Source organism: Rana temporaria, chromosome 2 (assembly GCF_905171775.1).
Source record: "Rana temporaria chromosome 2, aRanTem1.1, whole genome shotgun sequence".
NCBI classification, from domain to species: domain Eukaryota; kingdom Metazoa; phylum Chordata; class Amphibia; order Anura; family Ranidae; genus Rana; species Rana temporaria.
In genome coordinates this window covers 93,370,418-93,390,899 of record NC_053490.1, presented here as the reverse complement: position 1 = coordinate 93,390,899, position 20,482 = coordinate 93,370,418, and the positions used below count along the sequence as shown (strand labels likewise).

Sequence of the window (20,482 nt, the reverse complement as noted above, 5' to 3'; positions counted from 1 at the left end):
AAACGATGGTGTGTAGGCAACGTCGTTTTTGAATATTGAAGTTTCAAAAACGTTGTTTTTTACTTCACAGAAAATGTCGTTTTTTTCCATCACATAAAGTGATGGCGTGTACGCGGCATTAAACTAAATAGAAATTTGCTGCCAAAATGAACCCTGTCAGACATGCTACAAGGAAGTACTATATACTGCAGTGTGAGTTAGGTAAAAGTAAAGAATTAAAGTAAAAAATGAACTTAAAAATCAAAAAGCGCATATGCGCTGACACGTGCGATGTGGTGTGGCCTTCCCTAAAATTCTGATTGGCAGCCGTGACTTTGTTTCTTTTACTGTTTATTAAATAAGCCTTCTAGAGTGAGTGCTAGTAACCGAGCCTTTGCATGTAGCATTTTTGAAAGGAATGTTATGTAAGACGTTCGCCGTCATGTTGGCTGTGACTGGCCTCTCCAGCTGTTCTAAGCCCTAAACACACAACCCCTGTGAGCCTCCCAGCAAGAGTGTTTGTGTGAAAGCTCCTGGTGTCCAGGGCATCAGTCCAACCCCAACCTAGGGAGAGAGAATGAGAGAGAGGGAGAGAGAGGGGACTGGGAATGGGTGGATTGTTGTCTCCATCTGCTGCCAGTTCCCAGGTCATTCCATTATCCAGCTTCTACCAAGAGCAGTCCACATCTCCAGACTATTCCCACCTGGGTCCTTCTGTCCTCCTTCCTTCTGTCCTCCTTCCTTCTGCTCTAATTATCCATCCGCTGTGTGATAGAAGACATTGGTGGTGTACCGGCTCTCTTATGCAATCCATGATCTGTGCCGTGTGAGGTTCCTCTGTCCTCCTCCTCCTCCTCTTCCTCATCTCCTCATTCCAGACCATTTCCTCCAGCCAGCTTGATTTCAGCTCTGCTCTCTCCATTGCCAGTCCCGTCTTCACACCTTCAGGATGCAGCCAGAGAACAAGGTGAGGATGGGGGAGGACCACAGGAGGGGATGGAGGTGTGTGAGTGCACATGGAGGGGGAGGCTGGACTTTTCCTGTGAAATGCTGCTCTGTATAGAGGAGAAGTGTATGTGAAAGAATGTTCGGAGACTGTATTTGGAATGCAGGGTGCAAAAAAAAAAGTAGATGGAAATTTTACTACGTAAATTACTTTTTGCGTTTGCTAGCGTACAGTTATCGTAAGATGTGGTATTAAATAAAATACTTCCTCATACCTTTATCTCTTAAAATATTTTAGAGTTTTTGGAATTAGAACAATTACAAAAATTGTATATGCCTAGCATAAAATTCATAGCGCTTCCCTGTATATATGTGGCCATAGTTCTATACGACGCATGCGTGATGCACAGAAGCAGCGGCGTTTACACAACTATGACCGCATGCAGACCATTCACATGTATGGTTGGCTGTACACGCTAACTGCGGCTCACTGGGCATAAAAAATGCATGCAAATGTCCATGTGCATGAGATGTAAGGGAAGGGTTACAAAGCTGGGATGATACAAACTTTTACACAGCAAGGTTAACAATAGCAATTGTGAGATTCGATATGTGTACTATCTGAAGTAAGGGATACGGTTTTATATAGGAAGGGGGGGGTGTATTAGGAGCTGTATATGAGCTTGAAGAGCATATATAGACAGGAACATGGATGAATCCATGGGGGAAAAAAAAAAAGCTTACTTACCAGCCAGCTTCGCCGACAACCAATTAAACCTATCTCAGGCCCCGTACACACGTCCGAGAAACTCGACGGGCAAAACACATCGTTTTGCTCGTCAAGTTCCTTGTGAAGCCGCCGAGGATCTCGCCGAGCCAACTTTTCCCATTGACTAACGAGGAAATAGAGAACATGTTCTCTTTTTGGCCCGACGAGATCCTCGTCGGTTTCCTCGGCGAAAAGTGTACACACGACCGGTTTTCTCGGCAGAATACGTCTCCCACCGTGAAACTCGGTCGTGTGTATGGGGCCTCACAGTATGCATTAAAAACAGGGGTTTAGTCCGCACACATTTGCAAATGCATGCGTAAGCCACAGAGCCTTGTCACAGCACCCTGGTATCTGTGGTACCTAATGCTAACTAATGAGTTTCCCCACAGTGGAGGCACATGCATTCTGATGGGTAGGTGAGGGCAGGTGGATCCAGGAGCACACTGAGCACCCAACAATTAGCTCAATGGCTGCAAAGGTGTCAGTGTGTTGCCTGACCAATACACATGACAGTGATACAAAAAAGACGCCACTGCCCCCATCTGTAGCTGGCCATTGCAGTAAGCAGCATTGGAAGGCTACATGAGATATAAACCGGGCCATGGATGAATCCATGGGAAAAAAACAAGTTTACTTACCGACCAGCTCGCCGACAACCAATTAAACTTGTCTAAGGCCCCGTACACACGTCCGAGAAACTCGACGAGCAAAACACATCGTTTTGCTCTTCGAGTTCCTTGTGTAGCCCCCGAGTATCTCGGAGAGCCAAGTTTCCTCATTGACTAATGAGGAAATAGAGAACATGTTCTCTATTTGGCCCGACGAGATCCTCGTTGGTTTCCTCGGCCAAAAGTGTACAGACGACCGGGTTTCTCGGCAGAATACATCTCCCATCGAGTTTCTGGCTGAATTCTGCCGAGAAACTCGGTCGTGTGTATGGGGCCTCACAGTATGCATTAAAAACAGGGGTTTAGTCCGCACACATTTGCAAATGCATGCGTAAGCCACAGAGCCACGCCACGGCACCCTGGTATATGTGGTCCCTAACGCTAACTAATGAGTGTCCCCACAGTGGAGGCACATGCATTCTGATGGGTAGGTGAGGGCAGGTGGATCCAGGAGCACACTGAGCACCCAACAATTGGCTCAATGGCTGCAAAGGTGTCAGTGTGTTGCCTGACCAATACACATGACAGTGATACAAAAAAGACGCCACTGCCCCCATCTGTAGCTGGCCATTGCAGTAAGCAGCATTGGAAGGCTACATGAGATATAAACAGGGCCATGGATGAATCCATGGGAAAAAAAACAAGTTTACTTACCGACCAGCTCGCAGACAACCAATTAAACTTGTCTAACAGTATTGCCCTGTACACACGATCGGTTCATCCGATGAAAACGGTCTGATGGATTTTTTCATCAGATATCCAAAGAAGCTGACTTTCATCAGTCGTGCCTACACACCATCAGTTAAAAAACCGATCGTGTCAGAACGCGGTGACGTAAAACACAACGACGTGCTGAGAAAAATGAAGTTCAATGCTTCCGAGCATGCGTCGACTTGATTCTGAGCATGCGTGGATTTTTAACCGATGGACGTGCCCACAGACGATGGTTAGTTAACCATCAGATAATTCTAAAACAAGTTGCTAGTTTTTTAATCGATGGATAAATAACCAATGGGGCCCATACACGATCGGTTAGTCTGATAAAAACGGTCCATCAGACCGTTTTCATCAGACAAACCGATCGTGTGTACACGGCATATGCGTTAAAAACAGGGGTTTAGTCCGCACGCATTTGCAAATGCATGCGTAAGCCACAGAGCCTTGCTACGGCACCCTGGTATCTGTGGTACCTAACGCTAACTAATGAGTGTCCCCACAGTGGAGGCACATGCAGAGCATATAACCTAGAGGCCATGCCCCCAGTATGTCATCTTGTGCTTCTCATAGTTGAGTAGTTGAGAGAGGTTAGTGTGATGTAATGGGAGCCCATCTCTCAAAGTGGGGAAGGTGGGTTGGTTAAGAGTGTTGTGAGGTAGGTATGTTCTTTCGGTGGGGAAAGGGTATTCCTATGCGCTTAAGGTGAAACTTTTTTTTTTTTTAAATAACATAAGGAAGGGTTATAATCCCTGTAAGGTTTACATTTGCCCTCCCATGTAAGACATATACCTTCACACCCTGCCCCATAGCCATAACAGGAAGTAAGAAATCTCTTAGGGACCCCCAGTTTTTTTCTTCCTTTTTTATTGGTTGAACTAGATGGGCTTTTTTCAAACATACTATGTAACCAAAACTAGTGTCCCCATTGGAAAATGTCCCCTCTATTACTTTTCTGGGGACAACCCAAAATGTGGGATTTTCTTTACTTTCACTTTCAATGATAGTGGTAAACAGGACAAATAGAGAGGGTGCATCTCCGGGGGCACAGACAGCTATAAAAACTGTCAGGGGTTCTACTCCCTCTCTCCTCCAACCAAAACTACAAGTATTTAATTATACTTTAAGATGGAAGAGAGAGGTGAGTGAGGTTAATGGATTGCAGGGAGGGCCTGGTTGGGAGGATGCGTACTTAGAAATATTTAATATTTTACCTATGTGCAGCGGTTGAAGATTCAGTCTAGGCAGTTGATGGTGGCCTACCTAAGATGACCATATTTTGAAGAGGTTTTTGGGGGTGTCATTCAGAATCTTCTCTTCTGCTTAATACGTTTTACGTTTATTTAACTACTTCCCACTGCATATATACGCTCTCTCCTTCTGAGTGGACGTTCGGGAACGTCCCTCAGAAGGAGGGGGATAGTGCTCGCATTCCGGCGCAGCGGCGCGATCCCAATGCACTCGTGTCACCCGGACACGGCGCATCTCAGATCAGCAGGAGGGCTCTGTGATTGGCCCTCCTGATCACATAACAGCCGTGTCCAATCACAGCCTTCATGTGATGTAAACACAGAGAAGGTTGCTAGGCAATCGGCTCTCCTCTCCTCACACAGAAGTTGTCGGTGAGGAGAGTAGAGGGATCGCTGCAGCCCAGCTGGTGAACAGTGAGTATGAGCTGTTTTTTACAGCTTTTTACTCACTGATCACTAGCCTAGTGTCACACACAATGTAAAATACACACAGTACACACACGTCCCCATTCACACATGTCCCCACATAGTAAAAACACCTGTTCCCACACACCTGTTCCCCACATATGTAACAGTAAAATCATATGTCCGTGATCACACAAACCAATTATTATACACTTAACAGGATTTTTTTTTACTAAAAACATGTAGCAGAATACATTTTGGCTTACATTTATGACAAAATTAGATTTTATTGGATTTCTTTTAAAATAGAAAGAAGAAAATATTGGGTTTTTTTTTTCAAATTTCTGCTCTTTTTTCGCTTAAATACCACCAAAAGAAAGCTCTATTTGTGCAAACAGTGTAGCATGACCGTACAATTGTCATCGAAAGTGCGAGAGCGCTAAAGGTTTAAAATTGGTCTGGGAAGGAAGGGGGCGAAAGTGCCCAGTATTGATGTGGTTAAGTTACAGACTTGTGTCCAAAGTTTATTGACTTTAGGATGATTACAACAAATGTGCAAAATGAAGCCTCATGGGTTGCATCCTCTAAAACCATTTTTGGTGGGGGGGTTCCAGGCTTGAATTTTGCAAGTGTATTCTCATTGTGTCATTTTATTGGGTAATTTTTTATTTAAAAACAGTGTTTTCCCGTTAATATCTCTCTTCATTCTTTGTTGCAAACTAGCGCTGATCCCCTGCAGTTACTTCATAGCTACTCTATATACAGTACATGAACAATGGCTGCATGCCATTTTCTATATGTGACACATCATGCCGACGTGATGTGTGTACAAAAGCCACTTCTAGCATCCATGGGAATCTTATGTTATAGGCTGACAATGCAGGAGCTAAGTTGGGACAGGGACAGAGCACTGTCACTCTATACACAGGAGGTGCTGAAGCAAGGCCCTTCATGGAAGGATCACCAGATATTATTTTAATAAAAGCTACAGATTTAAAAATCCGCTCACTGTATCACTCGGCCCCGCCCCTCGGCGCGCCGCGTCACTGGATGTGATTGACAGCAGCGCCAGACATTGGCTGCGCTGCTCTCAATCCATCCGCTCTAGCCAATCAGTGGCCAGGCTTGGTGGCGAAGAGGATCTCGGGACCGAGTGCGGGACTTTCGAGGGGTCAGGTAAGTAAAACGGGGACTGGGGGGGGGGGGATGGGGGTTCCAGCGTCATCAGATGTTTTTTCACCTTAATGCATAGATTACATTAAGGTGACATTTTTTTTTCCTTTACAACTCCTTTAAGTCCTTTTACCAATTGCGCATGGACTTTGACCTACCACGCACCTACCTGTTTTACTACTATCAACTCCGACATGCTGTCCATGCACAGTTTGGTTCTTTAGACAATCCAATTCGAGTGCCGCCACCGGAGAAAATGTTACAGCACCCGGACTTTACCAAACTTATTTCATAACATATTATGCTGCCCTTACCACAGACTGTAACCCTAGATTCCAGGTTGTTTAGACAAATTTGGCCTCCCTAGATATTCCTTTTACAATAAATTTTTTGAATAAAAAAATAAGACAACAGTAAAGTTAACCCAATTTTTTTTTATATTGTGAAAGATGATGTTACGCTGAGTAAATTGATACCCAACATTTCACCCTTCAAAATGGCACCTGCTCGTGGAATGGTGATAAACTTTTACCCTTAAAAATCTCCTTAGGCAATGTTTAAAAAATTCTACAGGTTGCATGTTTTGAGTTACAAAGGGGGTCTAGGGCTAGAATTATTGCTCTCGCTCTAACGATCGTGGTGATACCTCACATGTGTGGTTTAACCACTTAAGACCCGGACCATTATGCAGCTAAAGGACCTTGCCCCTTTTTGCGATTCCGCACTGCGCCGCTTTAAGTGACGATTGCGCGGTCGTGCGATGTGGCTCCCAAACAAAATTGGCGTCCTTTTTTTCCCACAAATAGAGCTTTCTTTTGGTGGTATTTAACCACCTCTGCGGTTTTTATTTTTTGCGCTATAAACAAAAATAGAGCGACAATTTTGAAAGAAATGCAATATTTTTTACTTTTTGCTATAATAAATATCCCCAAAAATGATATAAAAAAACTATTTTTTTCCTCACTTTAGGCCGATACGTATTCTTTTACCTATTTTTGGTAAAAAAAATTGCAATAAGCGTTTAACGATTGGTTTGCGCAAAATTTATAGCGTTTACAAAATAGGGGATAGTTTTATGGCATTTTTATTAAAGCGGGAGTTCACCCAAAAATCAACTTTCTGCAGTTAGATCCAGCATACTGCTGACATCTGCAGTATGCTGGTCTTTTTTATTTTATTTTGGTACTTATCGTTTTAGCAGTATTTCTTCTATGGCTCCGAGCGGGGATTACTTCTTGGTATAGGCGTTCCCGAAGACAAGCAAGTTGATTGACAGCCTTCGATAGCGCGTCACGGCTTCCGAAAATCCACACGAGTGACACTCAGCAATTTACGGCGCCTGCGCAGTCAGCTCTACACGGCAGGCGCAGGTGCCGGAAACAGCCAAGTGTTGCCTCGGCTGTTTTCGGAAGCCGTGACGCGCTATTGAAGGCCGTCAATCAACTTGCTTGCCTTCGGGAACGCCCATTCCCCGCAGGATTCCCCGCTCTGAGCCATAGAAGAAATACTGCTAAAACGATAAGTACCAAAATAAAAAAAAAAGACCAGCATACTGCAGATGTCAGCAGTATGCTGGATCTAACTGCAGAAAGTTGATTTTTGGGTGAACTCCCGCTTTAATATTTTTTTTTTTTTTACTAGTAGAGGCGGCGATTTTTTTTTGTGATTGCGACATTATGGCGGACACATCAGACAATTTTGACACATTTTTGTGACCATTGTCATTTTCACAGCAAAAAGTGCTATAAAAATGCATTGATTACTGTGAAAATGACAATTGCAGTTTTGGAGTTAACCACTAGGGGGCGCTGTAGGGGTTATGTGTGACCTCATATGTGTTTCTAACTGTAGGGGCGGGGCTGGACTTGTGACGTCATTGATCGTCTTTCCCTATATCAGGGAACAGATGATCAGTGACACTGCCACTGTGAAGAACGGGGAAGGTGTGTTTACACACACCTCTCCCCCTTCTTCAGCTCCTGTGACCGATCGCGGGACACCGACGTATATCGGCATTAGGCGGTCCTTAAGTGGTTAAACACCATTTTCATATGCAGGTGCTACTCACGTATGCGGTCGCTTCTGCACGCATGCACGGGGCGCGTTAAAATTTGTATTTATGTTTTCTTATTTTACCTTTTATTTTTACACTGCTTTAAAAAAAAAAAATTGTGTCACTTTTATTCCTATTACAAGGAATGTAAACATCCCTTGTAAAAGCATGGCAGGACTACTTAAATATGAGATCTGGGGTAAAAAAAAAACTCAGATCTCATATTTACACTTAAATGCAATAAAAAATAAATACAAATAAAATATCTCACACATGATCGGGAAAACCGGTCATGTGTAAGAGGCATCAGGCCTCATACACACTGGGCATTTTCACAGCTGCTGTTTTTGGCTTTATGCCGCATACACACCATCACTTTATGTGATGAAAAAAAACGACACTTTCTGTGAAGTAAAAAATGACGTTTTTGAAACTTCAATTTTCAAAGACGAAGTTGCCTACACACCATCGTTTTTCTCACAATGTTCTTGCAAAGTGAGGTTACGTTCCACCACGTTTTTCCATTGAAGCTCGCTTCTGGGCATGCGTGGATGAAAAAACGTCTTAGAAAACGACGTTTTTTGCTACACACGGTCAATTTCTGTGAAGTAAAAAGTGCACTTTTGAAAAACGACACATAAAATTGAAGCATGCTTCAATTTTTTTTGGTCGTTTTTTACAAGACATAAAACAACGTTTTCCCCCACACACAGTCAATTAAAGTGACGTTTTTAAAAACGTCATTTTTTTTCATCACATAAAGTGATGGTGTGTACGCGGCATTAGGCTTGTATTTTTCTGCAGCCAATAAACTCCTGAGCATGTTACCCTATGTATCCATGCACACATAGGCTGCTATTAGAGTTTTTGGAAGGGCTTTTTCTGGTTGGAAAAAAAACCCAGAACTAGTGTGTTTTGAGAGGAGTTTTTCAGCTGTAAAAACGCTCCAACTCTGAAAAAAGCTGAAAAAAAACATTCTTTCTACAGCCAAGGTAACTGGCATTTTTATAATGTCCAGTGTGCAGGAGGCCTTAAAAGACTGAACCACCATAAGCATTGCACATGACTGCAGGGTTGTTGCAACGGAATGTTGGCTCAAACTTGCCGACCGTCAAGAACGTGGTGATGTACAACACTACGACGGGCCGAGAAAAATGAAGTTCAATGATTCCGAGCATGCATCTAATTGATTCCGAGCATGTGTGTTTTTTTACGCGTTGGAATCGCATACAGACGATCGGAATTTCTGACAAGAACTTTTCCCGTCAGAAAATTTGAGAACCAGCTCTCAAATTTTCGCTGTCTGATATTCCGACAGAAAAAGTCCGATGGGGCCTACACACGGTCGGAATTTCAGACCAAAAGCTCACATCGAACTTTTCTTGTCGGAAATTTCGATCATGTGTAAGCGGCATTAGACTTGGCCAGGGATTGCTACATCCACTGCAGTCTGATCTACAGGTGTATGTTAAGCTTGCAGGCAGATTGTATATAAATAGGAGATGTTAAATGTTTTATTTCTTGACACGTCTTTTTACAGAATACTTAATAATTAGCTTTGTGCATAAATGTCTTTTGCAGGTGTGTCTGACGCGGTTGCCTTTGGTAATAGTTTTTGGTCTGTTGATTGTCAGCTCAGATGGTTCAAAACCAATCAAACGAGCACAGCCAAAACCCAAAGGATGTGCTGAACGCCAAGAGGAGGTGTTGGAGCAGATGTATGGGCATCTAGCAGCAGGCATGCTCAGTGCCTACCACCACACATTGCAACTGCAGCCATTGGAGAAGGAGAATATTACCTGCCCAGCTGGGATCCATGGGAGGGCCCAAGCGGAAGGCAAGCAGCAGCTGCCGGTCAATTTAAACAGCATTTCTCCATGGGCATATAGGTGAATGAACAGACATTTTTATACTATTAGTCACTAGTGTTTGTATATTGCATTCCTGAGCCATTCTCCAGGGGAGGATTTACTGTACAACTACTATTTACCAAAGTTGTTTGTGCAAAACCAGCTGAGCTTAATCTATTTATATTGTGCCACATCTAAGTCCCTCAAGCCCAACCTGTGGCCCAGGGGGTTACATTTGGGCCTACAGTGCTTATTGTGGAGCCCCAAGCCCCAGTGCTTATTTCTTTCCCATCAAGGTGCTACAAAAAAAAAGGGGGGAACCCAAAGGGTAGCCCCAGGTTGGACTTTGACGGCTCAGTAAACAATGATAATATCAAAAATAATCTTTAATAGAATAAACACATATACATGGCATCTATGGGAGACAAACAATTATTAAAAACCATATACGAAAAAGACAAGAGTATATATTATGAGCCCAAGTGCATCGACGCGTTTCACCGTTAGGCTTCATCAGGACGCATTAGGATTTTGCAAGAAACAGGAGCAACGGGTCTCACTATCTTGCAGGGAAATCAAACTTGATTGATATAAGATTTCAAAGATTTTATCCAATAAAGAACAAACTTGGCTCATGTATAGAGGTCAGGGAACCAGATGGCTCCTAAATTAGGATGTCCTCCTCAAATAGCCTCAAAAGCAGGGCGAGAAGCATGTGCCACACCACAGGGAGCAGAAACAAGTATATATGTATATACAGATAAAGGTATAAGGTAATCTTGAGATCCAGAATATTCAATGAGTAGATATACAAAGCTAGCATCCAGGCTTGGCGATATATCCAGCTTGGCGCGGTATAAAAAAGCTCACAGTGAGCTGATGGGATTGACACGGCAAAAGACCCCCTGGGAGAGAGTGGACAACCATCAAGGTGCTCTCGCTAGGACTCAGTGAAGGAAAAATTGTCATTAGACTATGGTTTACTTTTTCACACTTTTTCAATTTTCTGTGCTGCTCTTTACTTTAAGGTATATAACATTTGATGGCAGTAACTTTTAAGGTGGTTGTAGGGAGCGCAATGCAAGATTCATAAAGAAGCTGTAACAACAACGATATCCCATGTAGCCAGTCTTCAAGTCTTCAACCATTAGCTGTCTCTGACATCCGCTATGATATGTATACAGTCTCTGACTTTTTTTTAACATTATACAGTCATTTGATAAAGTAAGTACACCATGAAAATCGTTGATTTTTTTCAACACATTTGCACAGTCAAACGTTACATGTTGTTTAAAATATTGCCTACAGATAAAGGTGACATACTTATATTGCTGTGGTGTATACATTTTCATGATCTAAAAAAAAAAAACTATCTCATATAGAAAAGGCAAGTACATTCCTACAATTATCACTTAAAATAAAAAAAAACCCATTAGACTTGGATGTTGCATGTTAAGCCCCATACACAAGGTCTGACTTTTTGCCAACAAACTTCAAAATGAGCAAGTTTTCCAAAAAATCTGACCGTGTGTATGCTCCATCGGACAAACTTTTTTGGTTTTCATCAGACAAAAGTTCGCTCTGCAAATGGACAAACTTTTCGGCAACAAAAGTCAGATGGTGCAAAGTCCGGCCGTGTGTACAGAAATCCATCTGACTTTTGTCCGAAGTACAAATAAGTATGCCCAGAACCAATGTTAAAATTAACCAACAATAGCAGAAGTTGACCAAAAGGTGGCGGTAAAGAGCAGAAAAACCATGTGATGTTGGGAAAGTTTTAGGAAAGTTTGCAGAAAAGTCAGAGCGTGTGTATGCTATGGGTGTGCCCGGTCAACTCTCTTTATTAGAACCTACTTAGAGAGTATCTGGTGTCATCATGCCATGATCATTACCTAAGGCCCTCAAAAATAATTGTAAATGCCTTTGCATAAAAAAAAAATTACGAAAAAAGACTACAATTTGCCATTGAACATATAGACAAAGACCAGGCCTTCTGGATGTGTTTCATTTCAGACTCACCAATTAAAGATAGAAATGTTTTGTTACAGTAACAGCAGACATGTTTGCTGCAAACATAAGGTAGCATTTTAAGAGAGAAACATCATAACAACTGTGAAGCATTGTGGTGAAAATGCTATGATTTGGGTATGCTTTGCTGCGTCAGGGTTTTGTCAGTTTGCAGTCATCAAGTTAACTATACATTCTACATCATAATAAAGTATGTTTTTTTACACCATGTATATTAAGAATCAGTGTGTGTGTGTGAGTGCGTGAGAGTGAGAGTGAGAGTGAGAAACTAACTATGTATACAATCTGGTTAGGTTACATAGGTAATTAAACACAGTTGTCTATATAAGGCCTGTGTATCGTTCCCTTAGACATTTAGCAATACATAGTATCTTACCATTTGTATTAAGAATCAGTGTGTGTGTGTGTGTGTGTATATATATATATATATATTGCAAAATGTGTGAGACTGGTAGGCAGTTATACCAAATGGCTACAATTAGTAATTTCTTCTGAAGGGGCTGACAAGCCTCTGATGCCAAGAGTGTGCTTTTTTCCCCCACAATACACAATTAAGTCTATTGAAAATTGTGTTAAATAAATAATTGAAAAGGCAAATATTTCTTGTGTTTATTTTAAGCATATTACCTTTATCTGTAGGCCCTGTTTGAATAAAGATCTAATGTTTACCTGTTCAAATATTTTGAGAAATTCAACAATTTCCATTTACCCAGTTCAAAAGAGAAATGAAAAAACACAAATTCCCTTTTTTATAGGTGATCACATACCCTCTGTTCTTAGCTGATAAGGGGAGGAGAAACAGCAGCACACTGATCTACCCGGTGGATGTCTGTGCATGGGGGGGGGGGCTGTCAGCACAAGTCTGATAATTAGATGAGAGCAGGCTGAGTCCCCAGCCCAGCTAGAGAACTGACCATGATGTGCTCTCTTGCCTAGTGTGGTCAGTTTTTTTTGTAGGAAAGCAGAGAGACAGACAGGAGCACCAGGTGTTTCACACAATACAAAGAGAACAGGATACGTTTTCATACTAGCACATAGTACAGCATGCACACATCAGGAGTATAAAATGTTGGGTTTACATTCTTTAATGTTTCATGTGACTGTATACAATGAATTATATTTAGGGCTATTTGATCATTATAGGGGCCACACTTGAGGCCTTCGATGTCTAGGAAGACCACAACCATTGCATCAGAACAGTAATCTGGAAACTGTCACTGCTGCCTTGATTTTGAAGGTGCAAGTTTCAGGGCTGTCATTCTTACCCTTGCTTCACTACCTGTTTATTTATTTGGCACAAACATGTGCATTTTATTACTTTCATGTTTGCTTCAGGTCTGTGACTCTTTGACCTGTTAAGTGAAAACAAGAATGATAGCCCTGGATCTTGCGCCTTCAAAAACAAGTCAGCAATTGCAGCTGCCATATTGCAGTTCTGAGGATTTGGATTAAGCACACCAGCTGGTTTTGCACCAACCATCTATGCCTTGAAAAAGTATTCATACCGTTGAAATTTTTCCAAACTTTGTCATGTTACAACCAAAAAACGTAAATGTATTTTATTGGAACATTATGTGATAGACTAACACAAAGTGATACATAATTGTGAGGTGGAAGGAAAATAAGTGGTTTTCAAAATGTTTTACAAATAAATATGTGAAAAGTCTGAGTCAATACTTTGTAGAACCCCCTTTCACTGCAATTACAGCCACAAGTCTTTTTGGGGAAGTCTGTTCCAGCTTTGCACATCTAGAAAGTGACATTTTTAGCGTTTTGCTTTTAGGCCAAAAGTTTCAATTTTTGTCGCATCTGACCAGAGTACCCTCTTGCACGTTTGCCGTGTCCCTCGCATGGCTTCTCGCAAACTGCAAATGGGTCTTCTTATGGTTTTCTTTCAACAATGGCCTTTTTCTTGCCACTCTTCCATAAAGGCCAGATTTGTGGCGTGCACGACTAATAGATGTCCTGTGGACAGATTCTCCCACCTGAGCTGTGGATCTCTGCAGCTTCTCCAGAGTTAACATGGGCCTTTTGGCAGCTTCTCTGATTAATGCTCTCCTTACAAGGCCTGTCAGTTTAGGTGGATGGAAAATTGGAAAGAAACTGTGCTGAAATACCATAAACAGGAGAAAGTGAAAAAAAGGGGAAAAAGGCCTGCAACCTAGTGACAGTCTATTCACTCCGAGAGCTGCGATTAGCATGTATACAATAAATACAAGTGAAAAAATGTGAGAAAATAAATAAATCGCGCTACCTCTAAAACATAAAGACTTATTGAAAACACAAAATTATGATTTTAAATGTGAGTGATATATGATGATATATATATAGCTCACTAATATATAAAAGACAATGGAGTTTGATAGCCACTAGAAGGTGCTATGTGGCAATTTAAGAACCCCTCAGTGTTAATAAAACAGTGATATGATAATACCAACAAAAGAATAAATTATATACATTTCGATCAAAAAACATATATAAGCAAAAACTAGAAACAAAAATGAAAATAAAAAATAAAATATGAAAAATAAAATAAAAAATTGTGGCAATAAAGTCCATAAGTATTTAACAGATGAATTATCAAACACCCGTGATTTGTGCCAAATTTCAGATTAGTTGAAAACGTGTCCAAAGAAAACAGTGATGTATCCTCCACCAGACTATGGATTGGCTCCTTACCAAATCTCTATAATCCCTTATTACAGGGGATCATAAACAGCATGTAATAGGTAGTCACTCCCAGTCTCGTAGTTCAGACATATATGGTTCAATTGGGTCTCATTCAAAAAGTGATTTCACCGGCACCATTGCCCACCATGTGAGAAATAATAATAGCTCCACATAGTGTATTTAATCAGTAAAAAAAGTTTATTACAAAGTAGTAATGCACTTACAAGAATGCAGTTAAAAGATCGCCTTAAATCTGATGTGCCGGCCGGTACACAAATTCTCAGACACCCGTCCATTGGAAGAAGTAATATTTTACGAAACAGACGTAGGGCGGAGCGGCGCGCTGTCGTCACCCAAGAAGCTCCAAACGTTCCCCCAGTGGACGGGTGTCTGAGAATTTGTGTACCAGCCGGCACATCAGATTCAAGGCGATCTTTTAACTGCATTCTTGTAAGTGCATTACTACTTTTTAATAAACTCTTTTTACTCATTTAATACAGTATGTGGAGCTATTATTATTTTTTATTTAATTTTCCTATTTTATTTTCATTGTTGTTTCTAGTTTTTGCTTATATATGTTTTTTGATCGAAAAGTATATAATTTATTTTTTTGTTGGTATTATCATATCACCATTTTATTAACACTGAAGGGTTCTGAGATTGCCACATAGCGCCTTCTAGTGGCTATCAAACTCCATTGTCTTTGATATATTAGTGAGCTATATATATCATCATATATCACTCACATTTAAAATCATAATTTTGTGTTTTCAACAAGTCTTTATGTTTTAGAGGTAGCGCGATTTATTTATTTTCTCACAAGTTTAGGTGGATGGCCATGTCTTGGTAGGTTCGCAGTTGTGCCATACTCTTTCCATTTTGAGATGATGGATTGAACAGTGCTCCGTTAGATCTTCAAAGCTTGGTATATATATTTTCATAACCTAACACTGCTTTAAACTTCTCCATAACTTTATCCCTGACATGTCTGGAGTGTTTCTTGGCCTTCATGATGCTGTTTGTTCACTAAGGTTCTCTAACAAATCTGAGGCCTTCAAAGAACAGCTGTAATTATACTGAGATTAAATTACACACAGGTGGACTCTATTGACTAATTTGGCGATTTCTGAAGGCAATTGGTTCCACTAGATTTTAGTTAGGGGGTAACAGAGTAAAGGGGGCTGAATGCAAATGCACATCACACTTTTCAGATTTTTATTTAGAAGAAATTTGGAAAACCATTCATAATTTTACTTCCACCTCACAATTATGTGCCACTTTGTGTTGGGCTATCACATAAAATACCAATAAAATACATTTACCTTTTTGGTTGTAACATGACAAAAGGGTGTGAATACTTTTTCAAGGCACTGTATAACTCGTTCTGACAGATTTTCTTTAAATGAAGTCCATGGAAACAGCAACGTTTTTTTCCCCAACTCTTTAAAGCTGAACCCCAGGCAAAATACCTAGATTTATAGCCGAAATACATAATGCTTTTCTCTTTGAAAGGATCCAGCCCTGTGCCTTACGAGAAAGCAAGCCAGGTTAGAGACCATGGGGCAGATCCACGGACCTTCGCGCAATAATACGACGGGCGCAGCGTATCTAAGATACACTACGCCGCCATAACTTATATATTTTTTTTAAATCCTCAAAGAATTCCCGCCGTAAGTTACGGCGGCGTAGTGTATCTTTGGCGGCGTAATGGCGCGCCATGCAAATCTCTGTGATGGGGGCGTGTTTTATGCAAATATGTTGTGACCCGACGTAAACTAGTTTTTTTTTTAACTGCGCATGCGCCGTCCGTGGGGGTATCCCAGTGCGCATGCTCGAAATTAACCCGGAACAAGCCAATGCTCACGGCGGTGACGTCATTCTACGCAAATCTCTATTCGCGAACGACTTACGCAAACAACGTAAAAAATTCAAAATGCGAGGCGGGAACGATGGCCATACTTAACATTGAGTACGCCTCATAACAGTAGCTTTAACTATATGCCGGAAAAAGCCGAACGCAAACGATGTAAAAAAATGCGCCGGACGTACGTTCGTGGATCGCCGTAACTAGCTAATTTGCATACTCGACGCGGAATTCGACGGAAACGCCACCTAGCGGCCGCCGAACAATTGCATCTAAGATCCGACGGCGTACTTAGACGTACGCCTGTCGGATCGATCCCAGATGCCGTCGTATCTTGTTTTGTAGATACAAAACAAAGATACGACGCGGGAAATGTAAAATTACGCCGGCGTATCAATAGATACGCCGGCATAATTATTTTGTGGATCTGCCCCCTGAGGTCCACTCAACTCCCTACCCCCAGCCTGGGATTAGTCAATGAAAGAGCAGCAGAAGATGGATGAGATCATTCCTCTGCTGTACCCTTATGTCAGCATGTTTCTTATCTGTTCAGGGAATAACAAGAGACGGGTACTAGTTGACCTTTTTTCACAGTGGAATCAACAAGTGTTTTTTATAACACCTGCTTGGTGTTCAACTTTAATTCAAACAATGATAAATACTAACCAATCGGTATTCGGCCATGTAATTGCTCCATTTTGAGTTTAGGTAATAACTTCAGCTTACTCTTAGGCCCCGTACACACGACCGGATCTGTCCGCTGAAACTGGTCCGACGGACCAGTTTCAGCGGACAGATCCGGTCGTGTGTAGGCCCGACCGGACAATTGTCCGGCGGATCGGACAGTTTCAGCGGACAAAAATGTATTAGCGTGCTAAGAAATCTGTCCGCTGGAAACCTGTCCGTCGGACGTGTTCGGTCGTCTGTACAGACTCACCGGACACGTCCGACCGACCACCATCCCTCGCATGCGTCGTACTGATTCGACGCATGCGTGGAAGCTTTGAACTTCCAGGGCCGCCCATGTCGCCGCATCGTCGCGGTGACGGCGCGGCCACGTCCCCGCGTATTGTTTACACGCGGATTTCTGTCTGATGGTGTGTACAACCATCAGACAGAAATCTCCGGGCGGACATGTCCGCTGCAAACGGTCCGGCGGACCGTTTTCAGCGGACTGTCCGTCCGTGTGTACGGGGCCTTAGCTATATATTTTTCCCTCTCTAACATAAAAAAGCAAATAGATAATCTAAATAGGCCACATATAATGTGAGTCATTCAAGCCCTTCTTGGGCATTTGCACACACACTGTGCTCCATCAGAGCAATGAATAGAAAAGTACAGCAGGATTTAGAAATGTAATATACGTTGATTATAGGTATAGTAAACAGGAACATCATTTGATATGTCAATAGTATTAAGACTATTTGTTTTCAACTCCTAGAATAACATATAACCCTACAAGATACCCCAAGTATATTCCAGAAGCATATTGCCTGTGTAAAGGTTGTCTGACAGGCCCCTTTGGTGAAGAGAACTTCAACTTCCGAAGTACACCGGTCTATATGCCCACGGTTATACTCCAACGTACAACTTCATGCACAGGTGGTCGGTATGTCTACGTTGAAGACTACATCACTATTCCAGTGGGCTGCACTTGTGTGCCAGAAGTGGAGAAAGAGACTGAACAAGATAGTGTGAACTCAAGCCTAGAGAAAGAAAAGTTCAAAGTGCACATAAATAAAAGTGAGAAACCATCATCCAACTGAATACGGAGATGATGACAAGCAGGACATAAGAAGAAAAGATGTTTCTGTGTAGTCTATTACTATTTCCATCAAACAGATCTTATTTCTGTAGAGATATGAGGAACATTCACTTTAGGTGACCCCATTGGAGAAAATACAACATACTTATACTGGACATAATCGGGTACCATATTACAGTCCTAAAGGCACCATCTTTTAGTAGGGCTGCAGTGAATGAAGAGGAAACCGCTCCTACACCAATGACTACTAAGACAGCAGCTGCCCACCTTCTAGTTATTCTATTAGATGGTTCATCAGCTGTTCCGTAATTTGTGGTGGAAATATTCGGGACGTGGCCTAGAACTCTTTTGTGCCTCAATCAGTACAACTACATAAACCAGATGAGAGAAAAATGGAGATACTGCTCCCCATAGCAAAAATAAAATAAAAATCAGGGTTTATATTTCACTCTGGGGCAACCCGAGACAGATCATTGTAGTTATCGGAACCAGCATTATATTTCTATTGCCCATAAACTCCAGGATATGGAGGGTTAACACTGTCAATAATCTAAGACAGGGGTCTCCAAACTGCAGCCCGAGGGCCAGATGTGGCCCTTTGATAGCCTTTATCCGGCCCTTGGGGCACTATTCATCCCACCGACACCAACAATGGGACACTGAATCTTACACCGATACCAATGATGGGATACTATTCCTCCTACTAATGGGGGGGAAACTCCTCCTCCTATTGACCACCAAACCTGAGGCCATATTTATTCTCACTGATGCTGGGCCCGTGACATTTCCTGTCCCTGCTGGCCACAATCCGGCCCTCCTAAAGTCTGAAGGACAATAAAGTGGCCCTTTGTTTGAAAAGTTTGGAGACCCCTGATCTAAGAGAATCTTGGAAACGCATGTTAGTAGAGCAAATTGGAGACAAAACAAGGCATCCTACCTGTCACTGAAATGAAAATCTTTGGACCTGGACTCACACAAATTTGTGCATTTCACACTACACTTTGCCATGTTCTAGTTTATCAGGAGCCATATGTCAGTGATGATCGAGGTAGATTACTCTATGCTACTGACTGTAATGGGCTACAGACTGTACAGACTGGTACACATGGACATGCAGAAGATGCAAAGGAAACAGAAGGTGCTCTGATTCTGATCAAATGTGCCTCAAAAACTATATATGAAATATTCCTATATTCCTTTTTATTTAGCAAGGTTATAAAATTATTTTCTTTTAAAAATAAATACCTTAATTCAAGAATTTTTATGTTATTTTTACTAGACATTTTGTATGATTATTGACCTCACATAATGAAGACCTCACATAGTGAAGAAGGAAAGGTAATCTAGGGCAAAAAAAGGCAAGTATTAAAATGCAGATAAGTATTATTAAATATAAGATCAGAAACCAATCTCCCTAACATAAAAATCCAGCTATATCAATGCAAAGAATTGAAGCTATGGAGGATAATTAAAGTAAACATTGGAAAAATTACCATATTGAAGAAACCTCTATATTCTTAGTATTTATTATGAAAGCTAATCTCCATGTTTCATTCAACTTGAAATAGTTTGTTTGAACCAAGCTGGTCCAAATGAGTTATTTAGTTCACTAACAATTGCAGTGGCTGGAAGCACTAAATAAACTGTTTAGCCCTATCTCCACATAGTATCATTCCTCTGCTTCATTCACCCTGTGAATGTGTACTTTCTGCACCTCTCACGCTACTTCCTTGGTTCCTACCACAACTAGTCATCGGGGGGAGCTCTGAAATGATGAAGCAATCCCTGTTACTCTATCAAGATGGTTACCTACATAACCAAAATGGTTACCTCCATAGAGACACAAGGTATGGTAATCCTAATGGAGAAAAGATTGACTGCAGGAAGCCTACAGGCAAATACTGCAGACTAAGGGCCCTTTCCGTTTACGGATGAAAAAGGGACATACATGTATCCCTATGAGATAGCGGGTGTCAGCGAATGAACATCCGCTGACACCCGATCTCATCGGTCCCCGCTATGCTCTGACTCTGCAGACGGAGGAAAATCCTATTTTTCCATCCGTCTGCGGAGCGGATAGGGTGAACACTGACAGATGGTCCATTTTTGCCTGAATTCGCACCCGAATTGGACCAGAAGACGCACAGGACTCTTCAATGCAGACCGCAGCCACCCCGAAGCTGTGTGAACCGGCTCCATTGAGTCTGTCACACTCCTCTGTAATGCGAATTGGATGTGGGGAACTCCCCTCTGTAAACTGACCAGTTTATAATGGCTGCCGAGCCCTGACACTGTGGTCAGGTTGCGTGCCTTCGTCATAGGCTGCTATCTGCAGCTCTCCTGTGT

General features: G+C 41.9%; 1 protein-coding gene across 1 annotated transcript; it reads left to right on the top strand.

Moving 5' to 3' along the window:
- Positions 1 to 550: 550 nt before the first annotated feature.
- On the top strand, positions 551 to 18,766 carry IL17D (interleukin 17D). The gene is made up of 3 exons (XM_040340535.1): positions 551 to 946; positions 9,541 to 9,848; positions 17,813 to 18,766. Exons 1-3 carry the CDS (start codon positions 929 to 931, stop codon positions 18,135 to 18,137), a joined length of 651 nt encoding a protein of 216 aa, XP_040196469.1. The 5' UTR covers positions 551 to 928; the 3' UTR covers positions 18,138 to 18,766.
- The last annotated feature ends 1,716 nt before the right edge of the window (positions 18,767 to 20,482 follow it).